The sequence below is a fragment of the Pangasianodon hypophthalmus genome, chromosome 21 (assembly GCF_027358585.1).
Source record: "Pangasianodon hypophthalmus isolate fPanHyp1 chromosome 21, fPanHyp1.pri, whole genome shotgun sequence".
Classification (NCBI taxonomy): domain Eukaryota; kingdom Metazoa; phylum Chordata; class Actinopteri; order Siluriformes; family Pangasiidae; genus Pangasianodon; species Pangasianodon hypophthalmus.
Genome location: NC_069730.1, coordinates 2947379 through 2964194, shown reverse-complemented (window position 1 = coordinate 2964194; position 16816 = coordinate 2947379). Strand labels below are relative to the sequence as shown.

Sequence of the window (16816 nt, the reverse complement as noted above, 5' to 3'; positions counted from 1 at the left end):
AGTCTTCAGAACAGAGGATGTTGTGTTTTGCTGTTTATCACTAACACGACAAGCTATTTTTTTTGTCTTATTAATTTCGAGAGAGAGTAAAAAAGAGGGAACGACTGTTTATAATTGCTATAAGGTAAGTGATAACAGGAACTAACTCGTTTCATGGACATTCCACAACATTAAATGTAACTATAAATGGATAAAAAGTACACATGGTTCTTTAATAACTGAATCGTCTTGTATTGTACAATGACAAGAAAGTTATTCATATCTGTAATCGTACATTTAAAAGAATGTAAAATTGCTGTGCTATAAGAGGAACAGTACACTTCAGAAATTAATTAACTTGGCCGTGGTAACAGTAACTCCACTAACCCAGTGTTTATTATTTTCTTATATAAAATATAAAAAGGAAAAGACACAACTTTCTGAGATTGCAGTTTACATTCGCAATGTAGACACAGTACATGTTTTTTTTTTTTTTTTTATTAAACAGTGAATGGATATAATCTTGACCATCTTTAAAAACTTTTTCCCTGAATTTCTCTTCTTTCATACTTCCTTTCGTATGAAATATCCTGCACAATATCTGTTAATATCTGTCACTGAGATTGTCCAGAAGGGTCAGTCCTAAGGCAGCACCTCCCCAGTTCCTTAAATATCTCTCATCCTTCGACACAAATATTGCTCAGGATTACTGCATCATAATCTGCGCTTTTTTTTGAGGAGGATAGGAAGCAGCAGTGAATTATATGCACATCTGGGTTTGCTGAATTTTAATAGATGATGTCTTCTCGGTCCCATCGCTGTAGCTAATCAGAGTGAAGTGGAGTCCATTCTCTCGGCCAGACGTAACTAATCTACTGATTACATTTTTAATAGCTGAAGCAATGACAAGTGGAGGCAGTCTAAAGTTTATCATTTATTAAGTGGAAATCTACTTTAATATAAAAAACCCCCAGGGTAACATGCAAGAAATTGTTCTCACGTCTTGTTAGGTACCACGTATGTGCGCGTAATCTCCAAAATAATTGCTTTTGGTTTGGCGTGAACTGTGTATACCGTTCTTAAAGGATGAGTGGCGTTTAAGTAAGGAATAAAACACACTGTGTCATACTGTTACAGGAAACTAATTAACGAGGGACTGTTGTGATGAAGCGAAAGTATTGTTACCTTCCCAAAGTTGCTTATTTTCCAATAATTGCATGTTCTGAAGTGTTTTATTCTTCTTATACCACAGCAATTTGTCAACAACTGCAATTTTGTTTATTAAAGAAAGACATATTATAATTTTATGCGTTTGTAGTTACATCTAATGCTGTGGAACATTCACAAGACAAGTTATTTCCTGTTCTCATTTATGTTATAGCAGCCTGTAAGCATTCGCTCCCTCACCACTTTTTTTTTCTTTCCTGAAGTCAAAAAAACAAAACAAAACACAGTTTGTTTAGTTGCATGTAAACTTGCTGACACTGGAGACTCTTTCTGTAAATGTTAAATAAACATCTCCTTAGAGAAAACATTACCAAATAACAAAATGTTTTTTTTTTGTAACCCGTTCGTCGGATTAATATCAAAGAAAAAGAGGGAAAATATCTGGTCTGAGCCCATCAAATTACATATAAACAATAGTATTTGGAGTCTCAGGTTCGGGGTCTCATACCATGAAATTGTATCTTAATACGTGTGACTGCACTTGAATGAATTTAATTTGACTTCAGAACTAACTGAACGAATAGAAGGGACATACACAATCAGTTTACTGAACAGTAACTATATTCACTGAATGCATTACTTCTTCTTCACTTTCACTTCAATCAACAGCATAATCTGTAGTTAAACACTTTGCACATTACCAATTGAACACAATCAGCAATAACAACAACAACAAAAAAATTAGTCAACATCCATATGTATGCATGTATATATATATATATATATATATATATATATATATATATATATATATATATATATATATATATATATATGTGTGTGTGTGTGTATACATATGAAGGTCTGAGTGAAATAGGACTGTGTTCGGCTCAGTTCAGTCAGTGTGAATGTGTGAATGCCTGCTGAGTCTTTGCAAGAACTGATGATGAAGAAAACTTTCTCTTCCTTGAGGCAGAGTCCTCTGATGATGAAATTACTCCGTAGTAAAATCCAGCGCAGCTCTCCTTCACTGCGCGAAGCCAACACGATCACAGAATGCTGAGCCAGTCCATCCACAAGTAGCTAATGCAATAAAACAGTTCAGACATCCATTTGGAAAAATATTCACGAGGATGGATCAGATTGAGTGAAAGCCACACACGTGGCTCACATCTCTCTCCAATGAGCTGGCGCGCATGTGACGTCAACACCCATGGTCACGCTTCATTACTTATTCTCATCCCCACACTAAATAAATAAATAAATAAATAAAAATATATATGTCTGAATGTTTTACACATCAGGCAAGGGAAATAATAACAACAACAACAAAAAAATATGCATGTGAACATACATACTGATACAGCATCAATTATTTGGGTGGGTTACATTTTCATTAATTATTAGACTTTATTATTAGATTATTCAGAACACTCGCTTTACAAATTCCTTATGAATGAGCGCATTAAAATAAACATTAATATAAACAATGTATGTTTTAGAAGACCTTCTGACCAATCAGAATTGAGAATTCACCAGTATTGTGGTTTCTGGACAAATCAAATCAAGCAAATAAAAAAAAAGTGAGAAATATTAGCATGAGCTGCACTAAAGGGGTCGTGCAAATGCCTTCTTTTGAACAGCAGAAGTATCAATGTATCTGTTCTTTCACATCGCCCTTTGGCCAGGTGATAGCAGATAAACGACTGAAATTAGGGGTGTGGTATTGCAGCGTGATAAGGAAATCTCAACTAGTTATCTTCAGGGTCATGTGATTTCAGTATAAATAAAATATTTCAAGGGTCGATTATTAAAAATGATGCACTGTGAACTAATTTAGTGCTGTTTTGTTTAGAATGTATTGTAGTCTAATTTTTTATTTTATTTATAACCTTTTTTCCCTCAGGCTGCAGCAGCGAGTGGGACGTTGCGTGTTGGCCGTCGGCGTCTGTTGGACAGCTGGTCACCATCCCCTGCCCCAAATACTTTATTCATGTCAGTGACCGGGAAGGTAACACCATTACTGTAATAGATAAAATGTCTAAAACCCGGATTTAGACAGTTTAAGACAGTTCATGCTGATGGCATTGAAAGCTGTAGAGGTTTTGTGAGTAAATATATTCCCATAATTTTATATTCACACTGTTTCAAAAAATAAATAAAAATTAGTTGTGTTAATATTTTTGTAAGATGTAGTACAGGATTGTGCAGAACCCACTTTTTTTTTTTTTTAAAGATTTTCTTTAAAAAAATGTGGATAGGTCAAGGCGTTTTGCTCTTAAATAAGTGCAGGGTTGAAAGTAACACACATGAGTTTTAGCATAGAATTAGCTAAATGCGTAAAATGTGCTTAACTAGCATCCATGAGGAAATTAAGTATATTCTAATGATTTACTTAAAAATGTATTTCTTTAAATTGATAGTTTACTTTCAGTCTATAATTTGTGACCTATTAGTGTAGGACCTCATGTTTTAATATCACAATCTCAGGAAAAGGAATGAAAGAACATTGTTTTCTTCTTCCGTTATCTTCAGGAAATTTGAATGATACAATTTCCTGCTGAACATGTGCCTTGTGTGGAATGTTCCAAATATTTCATAGGGGTGAAAGTGTTAAGTTAACACACGTGAGCGAAGGAACTAAAATCTATATTTTTCATAACCTGTATTGGACGACTTGTGGAAAAAAGTTTGTTTTAAAGAAAAAAAAAGCATATTTTTTAGAGCATGAGATGTCTAAGTGCTGTAGACTCTGTAGGGTTTTATTAGTGTTTAAAGATATTTATCTGAAACATGCACACTTCGTTTAAAATGTCTTTTACCTTTATGTACTTATTCATAAATGTAATATCAGTGGAACCCAAATGACACCTCAGATTCTTAGAATCATCCATCTGTCTCTCCAAAGCTGTAGATCAACACGAGATGATAGCTGTTTCTCATCTAGAAATTGCTTTATCTTTTTACTAGACATGTCAGTGTCCTTACTCAGCTTTATACTGAATAAAGAAGCTGTATGGTTTCTAATAAATATGTATGATACTATCAAATTCTGTTCAGTATTCACATGGAAGCGCTCCACTCTGGTGCACTCGCATCGTTCCCAAGAAAGCATTATCACGTGGTATGGATTAATAAATTGTATACATGAATTTGACCTGAGACCTCCCAGTGGAAAGGTCGTTTTGCCAAAGCAGTGAGATTTATGATTGCGCCGTTGCAGCTGCTTACTTTAAATTCACCTCGAGTACTTCATTTTTTTATAAGTAAGATGTCTTAGGATTTCCTTAGCAGGAATTTGCACAGATGCTGGGTTGTTTTTGTGCTCTAATAGCATTGTGTCCATATGTTTATTTAAATTTACCAAGGAAATCTATTTCTCTAGAAGAAGGAAGGTCACACACTAACTGCACACACAGTTTATCAGATTGTACACGCACATTCGGAGTGTTAGTATCACATTTGTGTACGATCTGATAAATTGTGTGTTCAGTTAGTGAGAGTGTAGCAACTGCGAAAAACGTACAGAGAGAAAATGATATCTAAGGTTTTTACTTTACATGCTACGGCCACACAGAACTTTATACCACAGTGCTGCTGAATTCTTGAATCCGACTGATCAGAAGATGGTGGATAAGTTTCAATACCGCCATTGATTCATTTTTTATGACAGTAGTATGTCTGCAAATCACAAATTTATATTAATATTAATGTAGAAATGTAATTTATTAATTTATATTAATATTTCTAATACATTATCATTTCTATAGTCACAGCTCTTTCACAAGGACTTGTATAACAGACGCTCCACATTAACCTAAGACTAATAATAAACTGATTAAAAAACATTATTTATATGATATGGTGATAGATTATGTGATGAGATGTTTATGTAACATCTTTGGAAGGAGTCTCCAGTGTCAGTGCTTTGTAACAATCAGAGTAAAGCTGTAACATTAAGATTTCAGACACAGGAAAGTGTAAGGACAGAGGATGTTGCGTTTTCTGATTCTTATGAGCTTTAAGCGAAAGTGAGAGAACGATTGTTTATAACTGCTAAAACGTAAGTGATAATAGGAACTGACTTGTTTCACATATGTTCAACATCATTAAGTGTAACTATAAATGCATAAAAAATATGATGTGTCATTTTTTAATAAATATAAAATTGTAATTTTTGGCAAACTGCCTGGGTATTTTGTTTTCTTATTTAAAAGACTCTTATTTAAAATTGTCCATAAAACCTGTAGTAAAGCAGGACTTCAGTGTATGTTTACATAGGTTTGGATGCAGGTATTGCTATCATCCGCTCTTTGCACTCATCTTTTTCAGCATTTAACTAAACTCAGATTCAAGTGGATTATGTCTTTAAAGCCAGGACTTTCACACGGAACTCGGGTAGCGATCTGTTGTTTATGTAAGGCTTATCAGGCTATAATCATCAAGCTTTAAAGGAAGCCATTTCTGCACAAAAGTAAAAACACATCTGTTTCATCTTCATATTAGCAAAATGACTTCCACGTGAAGTGCCATGGAACATTTGTGAATCTAGACGGAATGAAAGGTACCTTTTTTTTTTTAAATTATAGGTCAAAATTTGTGTTTTATTCCTTACTCTGATAAATAAGGAATAAAACCTAATGGGGCATGGTCTTACGGGAAAATAATCAGTGACAAATCCTAAAGTGTTTATTCCTCTTTTACAGCAATTCGACAAATTTGCAATTTTTTATTTAGTAAAGAACAATATTTACTGTTTATCCATTTATAGTTTCCTGTTCTCTCTTAGATTTTTGGCAGCTATAAACATCGCTCCCTCACCAGCCTCTCTTTTTTCTTACTCTTGAACCTATTAAGACAGAAAAAAAGAACGCTGCTTTTCACGTTACAGAGAAACCATCCTTTGTCCTAAAGACGTCGGAAAACGTTACAAATGTTACAAAAATGCTGACACTGGAGACTCCTTACAAAAATGCTAAATAAATATCTCCTTACAGAAAACTTCACCATATCACCAATGATTCCACACACGTTTTTTAATTAATCAGTTTATGTGAAGCGTCTGCCATACACGTCCCTGTGTAAGTCGTTACTATGGAAATGATAACGTATAAGAATGAGCGCATTTTTATATAAATCTGTGATTTGATTTAATTATTAGCATGACTCTCTTATACGCTTTCGTCATTTGGCTCCATGTCAGCTTATAGCTTTCAACTTTTTTCCATCTACAGCTTTGATGGTTTTTTCTCTAAACCCAGTCCAGATATAGTTAATGTCTATCAGGTCATGGCTCCTTCTTGATGAAAGAGACAAGCTTTGCCTGTAAAATGGGCCTCTGAGAGCGTGCTTTTCAAAGCTCATTCCAAACAGGGTTTGAGGGATTTAGGTGCTTCAGGGCGAAGTGGCGAGGATTTATCGTCCTGATGTCGACAGCCTCTGGAGATCGGTGATACTGGCCAGATGTGATTGGGGGAGAAGCTTGTTGCAGACGTGGGGGTGGGATGATCTGACGATACAATCAGCCCCCTTTGGGGGTATGATGGGAAACACAGATGGAGAATCGATGGAATGTAGTGCTGCACTCTACAGAGGATGAAGCCATATATATTATTGACCGATTGGAGATCTTGGTGTCGTCAACAAAGCGGAACAAAGCGAATCAGTGCAAGAAAATTTACAACAGACAGATTGAGAGATTAATATTTGGCTTTGCTTTCCTCTTTTGACCTTCCAGGAATGTCGTTCTGAAAATCCAGCTTTATTGATACTTTGGCACAGCACAAAATATATTAAAAGTCATAATACTCTTTTTGACATGGAAGCTTTTATAAATTTACAACATCTACTGGTAAGAAACTCAGGTAACAGCATAAAGTGTACATGGAAATATTTATCTGTCTGGCTCACTCATGTTGACACTGATGATAGCACAATTTTCTTGTTACTTTAAAATTATGAAGAGTCTGCAAAAAGGGGGAAGCGTTCACCCAGTCCATGAGAGCACAAAACTCAAGCAGAGTGAATTTAGCCAATCGTGAGCATCTGTGAGCTCGTGTATGCAGAAGAGGGCAGATAGCGCTTTCCTCAGCACAAGGCTGGCGTCATGTGTCTCAAATGAAGCACATGCTAGCTTTCACCTTCCTTGGTTAGTAACAGTTATGTGATAGGGAGAGCTAGCTATTGGGTGGGAATTGACAAACAGTGACCTAATTGAAAGAAGACTGGGTGAAATTTCAAAGAAAAAAAAGACCTTATCAAGTGAATAACTATATATAGGTGGTAGTTTAGCACTATCTAAAAATAAGAGTTAACGTGAGCTGTGTTAGCGATTAGTGCAGCGAATTTCATCCCTCTGTAACTGTTGGCCTTTGGTTTATCGATAAAATGCAAATTTAAGAAAGTTAAGCTGTCCAGATTAAAAGTACTAGGATAACTCTGAGCCTTGATGAAACACAGGACTAATATTGTTTTTAAAATGAAAGTCTGTATTAGTCCCAAAAATTAATCCATATTTTAAATATATCATCATTTTCAACCATTGGAATTAACATTGTTAGAATGTGTGTAATGTGAAGGAGTGGATGAGAGTGTCCAAGAGTTCGGAGTACGATTGAAGTGTGTATTTGCGTAACATTATTTCCTCTGAGAGATTTTTGGGTCTCAGAGGAAATAATGCTGCCCAAATACAAACTTCAGTAGGTCAAAGCTAATTAATGAGCCCTGTTCTATAGCATCTATGCCAGGGAATGAAATATTGTGTTTTGGATTCTTATGTTTCGGGATCAGAGTGCGTAATAACGTTGAGTCAAATCCCAAGACACATGTTTAAACTAAAAGATTGTTATTTTCATTTTAGCGGTTGGATAGTATGACAAGTTCACAGTATATCATATTATCTGCTTGCATTATTAAAGAAGATATGAAATACAATATACACTGAGACATCAATGCAAATGTTTACTTACTGAGGGGAAGTGATGGAATATTTTTTGTAGTACTTTTTTTTTTTACATGGATGCTGTAGTGGTTCAGCTGACATTAGCTAGCAAGCTAGTTTCGTTTGTTAGCAGGCTAGTTGGTTTGTTAGCAAGCTAGTTTGGAGTCAATTTTTAATAATTAAATGTAATAATTTAAAGTAGCCGTGTTATAGGAAGGAAGAGACCACAACTCAGCATTCTTGTTTTATAATAGCCCATGCATCCAAGGTTGCGAATTTAATAAACTCACAAAGTGAAGTTATTTTTATTTTTAATTTTTTTGTTTGCCTGATCAGCTTTATTTAGCTTTATATAGAGTTGAGTCTGCCTGCTGCTTTAATCTTCATTAACTTAACAAAACTATTTAAAAAATACCCCTCTTTTATGTAAAGCAAAAAAAAAAAAAAAAGCTAAATTACCACACCGAGTGTTGATTTAATACCTTTTCTCTTGAAATTATTGTTCAGTGCCCAACGCCTTCGATGTTGAATCTCTTCTTATAGTGGTCACGTCAAGCGGAACACAAATAAAGTCGAATCAGCACTGTGCAGGAAAGCGAAATGGAAAACAAGTGTTACGAAATGCCGAGCCACTCGAATCCAGGAACATGTAATAAATTCAGGAAGGCTGAGCCCTCGCGTGTCCTGACACGTCTGAACTTTTTACCCAGAAGCTTTACAGTAGACAGCTATTTATTTTATGAACAAAGTGGTTTCGATGGTCATAACTTAGCACGTGAAAACAGCGTGCTTTCTCACGCCACTGCCACGTTAGCAAGAAGAGTGATCAGTGAAAATGGCTTTTTTGGAGACTGACCTTTTGACCTTCACATTTTTATTAGATTGTGCTACAAAAACAGGTTGTGTCTTATGCTCATGCATGTCATACCTAGCTTTATTTTGTTTCAGAGGGAACCAACTACTTCTGCCTGTCAGTTTCATTTAAGGTTGTCCATTTATTCCAGCCCACCCTCACATCCATTCATTAGATTAGGGTTCCTACTAATAAGTTCCACCTTTGGCTCTTGTTTATATGGAAACATGGGAATTTGTGTCTTTCAACACTGCAGTTTAACCACTTGTATTACCACTTTGATGGAGTTGAAGCATCTGGAATCACACTCTTAAAAATAAAGGTGCTGCAAAAACGGGTTTTTTTGGCCATAAAATTTAACTTTTCTCCTTTTTCAACATTTTTTTATTCCACAATGAAATCAGGAATCATATTCCACCATAATGGACCATTGTAATGATAAGAAGTGATTCTTCAGTTCTTTGTAGCACCAGGAAAAAAATTGTTAAAGAACCATCCATCGAAATGTCATTTTGGATGGCACTTAGTTTATTGCTGCAGTGTGCAGTTAGGGGCAGGACACAAGTGTGTTAACTAAGTGTTAACTTTATGATTGTTGGATTTACTGTAATAATCATATTCCATAGCATGGAGACATGGCTATAGACTAAACCAAGAGAAACAGGTGAAGGTCAAAACCAGGAAATCTCAAAACAAGAATCCAAGACTCAGACTTAAGTACAAATTTGCGCAGGAAAATTTTGTGATGAGACAAAGAAACAACAGGGTTCTTTAAATGTACGGGGTTGTGTGAATATTGCATATTTGTTTGTATAAATATTACTGTAGCACAACCTATTCAAGGATTAAACTCAGAACAGAATGGCCAGACTGGTTGAGTGATGACTCAAATAACCACTTTTTACAACCGCGGTGAGCAGAAAAGCATATCAGAACATAGAAAATGTCAAATTTTGAAGTGGATGGTCTACAACAGCAGAAGACCACATTGTGTTCCACTCCTGTCAAAAGAAAAAAAGAACAAGAATCTGAAGCAACAGTTGGCATGGGATCACTGAAACTGGACAGCTGAAGATCGGAAAATGTTTTAGTTTCGGTGAGCAGATTCCTGGTCTTGGCTGACACGAGTCCACATCAAGGTTCACTCTGATCTGTGAATGTGCAGTGGGGTTCTCATGTTTGATTTCAGAGCTTTGCTCATCCTGTAGTTTCCCATTCTGTCACTTTCAGGGAACTCCTAACACTCATATCTTCCAAGAACACTCAGCCATGGAGAAACACTTTCAGTACTCAGAATGAGTGCATATGTAGTGATTGATGACCCCGGTTACGATATGTTCATGGAATTCTATTACAAATTAGCTTCCTTGCACTTGTGAGATTGTATGACTTGTAGTTTCACTGACTGCACTAGCTCTTTCACCATCCTGTGCTTAACTGAGGCTCTCACTGAAACAACACAACATGCCCAACTTCTTATTCTTGTTTTTCGGACTGATGAAAGCATTCCTCTGGCAAAACCTCAATTCAGAACAAATCCTGTCTACAGCGTGGACCTTAATAGCAACAGAGTCTCGTTTGTCTAGTCTCTATTGCCAGAGATTATCCTGATTATGACATGTGCATCTGTAAAAACACATACTTGGATTGTAGTTTACATTCTCGTAGGGCTTGGCGATATGATCATATGATATCAATATCGTGGTATAATAACTTAATTTTTCTTTTGTATGTATCGGCATTAGCGTCAGTTGTTGAAGCTTTTATAACTTTTGTTATTTATTCAGTGTAAAGAGTTACTTGCTAGACTAGACTATATTTGTATATTGTAGTTGTTTAATTTCCGCTCCTTTTCTTTGTAAAATACGTTTGTCATAATGCTTAGTATTAGTATTAAAGTATTGGACAAACAACTCTGAATCCAGAGTGGCCTTTTTTTTGCTCTGTTAACAAAACTATATATCGTGACGTAATTTTGTATAATATTGATATTATATGATATTTTTGCCGTATCACTGTATTCCATCCATTGAGATGAGGCGCTCTTATGGGTATTATTTAATCGCCATTTCACACATTTTGATGTTTTTCAGAGTATCTCAGAATGTACTTAAGCTCCATGAGCCGAGTGCTTTTAGAGTCTGTGTCACTACTCTCGCTGATTAAGCGCAAGTTGAAATTCCGGACAAAACGAGACCATCATCAATTACACCGTTCCACAGGGAGAGCGATTCAGCTGCTCGCTGAGGAAATCCAGTGATATCTCCAATGTCAGACTTTTCCAAGCAGTTAGAGCATGTTCCCTACAGAGCTATTGACCAGCTTCCTTATTCATCTAGAAAATGAGGTGAGCTGCCTGGAACACATGACAAAGAATCATCTATTCAGTGTTTTCAATATTCAGGCAGCTTTAGGTGACAGCTGATGCTTTGCTTTAAATATTGACGACCTTAATATATCTCTGCAGAAATGACTTTTACCTTAGAGTCCATGTTGGATCAATTCTCAATCCATTCTGTGGAATTATGATGATTATTGCAGTCTCTGTAATTATATATAAGGAAAAAACACTTGGGTTATGCTGCTATAGGAAGATAATTAACAGTGGGGTGGAGTGAGGAAGCAGAGTTCCTGTTTGATTATTTTTTAATAACAGTATGTCAAAGTTTTTTATGTCTCTTATAACTCAGTAATTTGCCAGCAATTGCAGTGTTGTGAAACAGCCACGAAACAAGATAATTATGTTATTTATGTTATAGCCACTATCCTCTCACCAGCCTCTCTTTTTTCCTCTCTTGAGGCAGCTCGTCAGCAAGAAACCATGAAGCGCAGTGTCCTCTGTCCTAATTTATTAAAGAACATTTTATCCATTTATAGTTACATTTAACATTGTGGAACTTTCACAAAACAAGTTAGTTCCTGTTATCACTTATGTTATAACAGCTAACTGAGAAAAAGCTAAATTGTTCTCTGGCCTTAGACATCCCTGTCATGGAAAACTTAGAGATACAGCTTCACCTCTGACTGTTACAAAGCACTGACACCGGAGTCTCCTTCCAAAAAAAAGTGAAATAAATATCTCCTCACAGAAAACTTCACCATATCAACATGTTTTTCTGTCGAGTGTCTCATATACAAGTCCCTGTGTAAGTTGTTACCATAGAATCAATAACATATTAGAATAAGCACATTAATATACATCTCTGATTTGTAGCCGCTGTTATAGAAAATTCATCAACACCTTTTGACTAATCAGAATTCAACAGCACTGTGGAATAAGGCATTGCAATCATTTGTGTATAGTCTAGAGTAAAATCCTGGTTTAATGCAACCACAATTAATGTAGCATAGCATCATAATTTGAATAAATACTTTTCAATCACGAGGGTCGGGTCATGAGCTCTACATTGTTCTTATATGGTCAGTGTTTCCTGTTTGTGTTTCTTTGTTGCAAGAAGTTTATGATTAATGATTCTCACCTGGTGCTCATTATCCCTGATTACCCTTAATTTCAACATTTAGAGAAAGTCATTTTTTTTCCACAGTTATAATGAGGCTGCATTTTATGCCAAATGTGGTAGGAAGCTGATGCTAGATAAAGTTGATGTTAGATATCTGAGAATTATGGGGTCGAAACACAGGCTTATCGGCTCAGCAGAGATAAATTCATAACCAAGATCTAAATGGGGAAGTGGTTAAAACAAGAGTTTAGAAATAGTAAAGAGAAGGAATGTAGTATGAATAATATGGCGATAAAGCAATATGTTAAACCATTTTTGCGATACATAATGGGGAATTTGGTGAAGTACAGTACTAGCAAAACAGCATCGTCAAAAGATTTTTTAATAAAAAGATTCTAACATCCAAGTTTAAGAAATACTTAAAGTGCAATTCATTGCAATATCATATCATCATATTGTTCAGCCCTACAAACAGTTAGTAGGAAGAAATCTAGGAAGACAAGAGACTACACAAACTTGTATATGTGTATAAGAATATAGACGCACTGGTTAATGAAAAATAACTAGACTAATCACACGGTATTAGATATTGGATTTGGAGCGTCGTCGTTCTGTGACATTTACCTAACGCTGTAGATTTTCCTACACCTTGATTCCCGTTTCCTCAGGAGTAAATAGAGCTCTAATTAGAGGAGAACTTTCTAGAAGCAGAGACAATGTTTTATTCATTTTATTCATCAATTCATCTCTCTAATTGCGGTGAATAATACAGAACTTCAAAAGCAAAGTAACACATTAGCGCAACTTTAATTAGAAAATCTTTAATTGGACAGAAAACTCCACATTTCATCTTGTCTTGACTTTTGACTTTTAAGAAAGTCATTGCAGACTTGGATTATAAAATCCAATTAAACCATCGAAGCAAAGTTCTCAAGCAAAATTGCATTAGTTATGAAGAGGAGTACTTCGACTGCTCCAGTCAAAAGTGAAAAAAAGCAGCAAGAAGTGTCCAGAACTAACTCTCACGTCCTGGGTCTCTGTGAAAGTAGAGTAATGATCCCGGCTGCCTTCATGACTCACTTCCCAGCAGGTGGAAATGAAAAGTTAAAAACTTTAGTGAATCTTTTTTTGTCTTTCTTCACCTAGAAGACGAAAATTACTGTGGAGATGAAGAATTCTCTCGTCTTCTCGTCGTCCGCAGTAAATCAGACCCTATTCAGACACTCTTTTCCGCTCTCGTTCTACTTTTTTTTTTTTTGCCCTGATTTCCAAGAACATTTAGCAGGATTTGAGTCCAGGACTGTCAGCTCTCTCTCCTCCTCTGTTTTTTAAGAAGACGTCATGACTCAGACTGGTTAGAAGAAACCAAAGGTTATCAGCAGCGTTTAATTTCACAACAATAACAAAACGACCAAACCTCAGAGGATCTGTTAATGATGGGAACGTTTGGGAGTTGAGAGCAGTCCTTGTCTTGTTCTATTTAAAAATTGCGAAGGATTATTGTAATTTATCTACGGGCTGTTTTTGGCTTATTCTGTTTAAACTACTTGTATTTCTGTTGCTGTTAGAGAAATTATTTCATTGTTTCATTCTTTCTTTAGTTAATTTCTGTCTTCTTTCTGTAGGTAATATATCAAGGTTATGCACAGAGGAAGGATGGGCCCACATCGACCCTGCTGTGAGTGCCGAGAACTGCGGCTACAGCCTCAATGTCACCGAGGTGGACATGGTGCGTATGATCAGGAATTTCTTTAAGGCTTTTAATATGGATAATTAAATTAAAAGCCTCGATATACTGTACTAACACTAAAAACTGCATCACGATAACTGAATTCTGTGTTAATGTGTCAAGTTTTACATCAATAAACCCATTACACATGACCCATGTTATCTATAGGATACCCCTAACCTTGTGTGTTGTATGTTGCTTAGCAACCAATGCTGACTGTTAACAGACTACTTTGTGTGGCAGAAGAATTGTTTATTGTGAATATTGTTAATATTAAGTTATTTATTGAACACTGGATTTCATTGTTTTTGTAGCCATTTTCTAAAAACAATAAACCACTCAAGAGAGCGCATGTTACAGATTGCACAAATTATGTCACAATATACTTTATACTCTATGATATATCATGATATCTTTTCAATATACAGTGCCTTGCATAAGTATTCAACCCATTCAGACTAGTACTTGGAAGTCTGTTGGGTAAGTTCCCATCAGCTTTAGTTTTTAGTAATTTTCAGCAAACTAAAGCAAGTTCTCTTGTAAAAAAAAAAATCCCCTGTATTTCGCTCCATCCATTCCCCTCTTAATTTCGACAAGTAGCTCAGGTTGTGAGGATAAAAAGCGTCTCCAGTTCATAATGCTGCCACGACCATATTTCACTATAGGAAGTGCACCTTCCAAGTGAGACTTGACTCAAACAAATATCTCAATCTTGGTCTCATTAAAAAAAAAAAAAAAACAAACAAAGTACAATGTGTTGTTCTTTAATGAGTCATTTTAATTGTTCCCAAATTGCTGTGGTGGAAGAGGAATAAAACGTTTGTGAAGTGGGGTGGTAACAGTAACTCATTCTTCACACCACCTTGCCGTCGATTATTTTCCTGTAAAAGCACAACTCAAGTGTGTTATTCTTTATCTATCATACCATATGCATACCTGTTTGTATTTTGAACCTGTATGTAGTTATGAGTGTGTGCTGTGTGCAGGATTTCCCTCATGGTGAATTCCTGCACTCGGTGAGGATCGGATACACCATCGGCCACACCGTGTCTCTGACGTCCCTCATCATCGCCATCTTTATTTTGTGCTTTTTCAGGTAAGCCAACGATGTGCCACCGGTTCCAACCGGTTTCAGCATGCATATATTTGTTTTCCTCAGCGCAGTTGCAGTGCGTCACTGAATTACACCGCTTTACGTAACTTTACTGTCCATTAAAACATACGCATTACAGTTAGCAGAAAATGCTTCCAAACGAGTCATATATTCAGGTTTCTTTCATCACTTACAAAACGAGCAGCACAGCATCTGTTTCACGTTATCTCTTTCCCATCATACAGAGGTGGCTCTGATACCACAGAACTGGCCACATCTTAAGTAGTTGTCTTTTTTATGCCTTTTAAACCATCACACAGTCAATTAAACAGGAAAACAGGCCTCGCACATGCTGTCGTCTCCCGAATGAAAACAACACGCACCAGATGGTGGCTGCGTACACACTCTCTTGAGCAATTGCTAATAGCTAGAACAGTATGTGTCACAGAAAAGAAAGCAAGTTGTATATATGCAAGATATGTAGTTATGAGATAGATAATAGTTTTATGGTGTTTCATGTCCAGGAAACTCCATTGTACGAGGAACTACATCCACATTCACCTCTTCCTGTCATTCATCCTGAAGGCCATCGCGGTGATAATGAAGGACGTGGCGCTCTACGAGGTGGATCCAGACGAGTGCAATCCTGGTTCTGTAAGCGGTTTCGCTACATAATTCTTCCGTTTTTAAATCTCTAAAATTTCATAACTTTGGGTAACTTGAACGATGACATTGACAAAAACATGATAATTTTTCTCAGTATTGAAATCCCAATTATTTAGCATGACTATTTCTTACAATCATCCCACCAATTTAATAACAAAACAATGTCTTTTTGCGATTTATTATGTAATTTTTTAAATTTGAACAGCTCTGATTGTGCTCTGGTTACAAGATAAATCACAAGTACATATTAATGCGCTCGTTCTATATCCTTATCGTTATCATTATTATTTCTATAGTAGCAGCAAATTAACTGGGACTTTTATGGCGGATGTTGCACATACTGTAATCTAAGTCTAATAATTAACAGATTATAAACATGTTATTTAACAAAGAAAAACACATTATTGTTGATATGGTGAATTTTTCTGTAAGGAGATGTTTATTTCAAATTTATAGAAGGAGTCTCCAGTGTCAGCACTTTGTAACTTTTCTAATTAAGAGAAAGCAATGGACTGTTTACAGCTGTTATAACATAAGTGATAACAGGAACTAACTTGTTTTGTAGATATTACACAACATTAAATGTATTGATCAGTGGATTAAAAGCACAATGTGTTGTTGTTTAATAATTTAGAAATCGTAATAATTGGCAAACTGCATCATACCACCCTGTCATTGATTATTTTTCGATAAGAACATTCCATAAAATTTATAAGATTTTGATCCCAGTAAGACTGCTAAGTGCTAACCCTAGTCATATTACTTCATAGCATCTTTAAATGATAATTTCAAATGCAATTAAATTAAATTTCAAGTCCAAATTAATAAATAAATACAATTAATCACCACCGAATGCCAGTAAATAGACTGTTAAAATGTCTGAAAATGGATTTAATATACCACTAATATAATTTTCAACAAACTTTTC

General features: G+C 35.7%; 1 protein-coding gene across 2 annotated transcripts in view; it reads left to right on the top strand.

The window, feature by feature from the left end:
• Window positions 1–16816, top strand: part of vipr1a (vasoactive intestinal peptide receptor 1a) — a 39211-nt gene that overhangs the window by 5802 nt on the left and 16593 nt on the right. For both annotated transcript variants that reach the window (XM_026941442.3, XM_034314902.2), the window contains exons 3-6: window positions 3053–3157; window positions 14026–14129; window positions 15116–15225; window positions 15747–15876. In XM_026941442.3, coding sequence (XP_026797243.1) covers window positions 3053–3157; window positions 14026–14129; window positions 15116–15225; window positions 15747–15876 — 449 coding nt within the window. The remainder of the gene's footprint in view (window positions 1–3052; window positions 3158–14025; window positions 14130–15115; window positions 15226–15746; window positions 15877–16816) is intronic.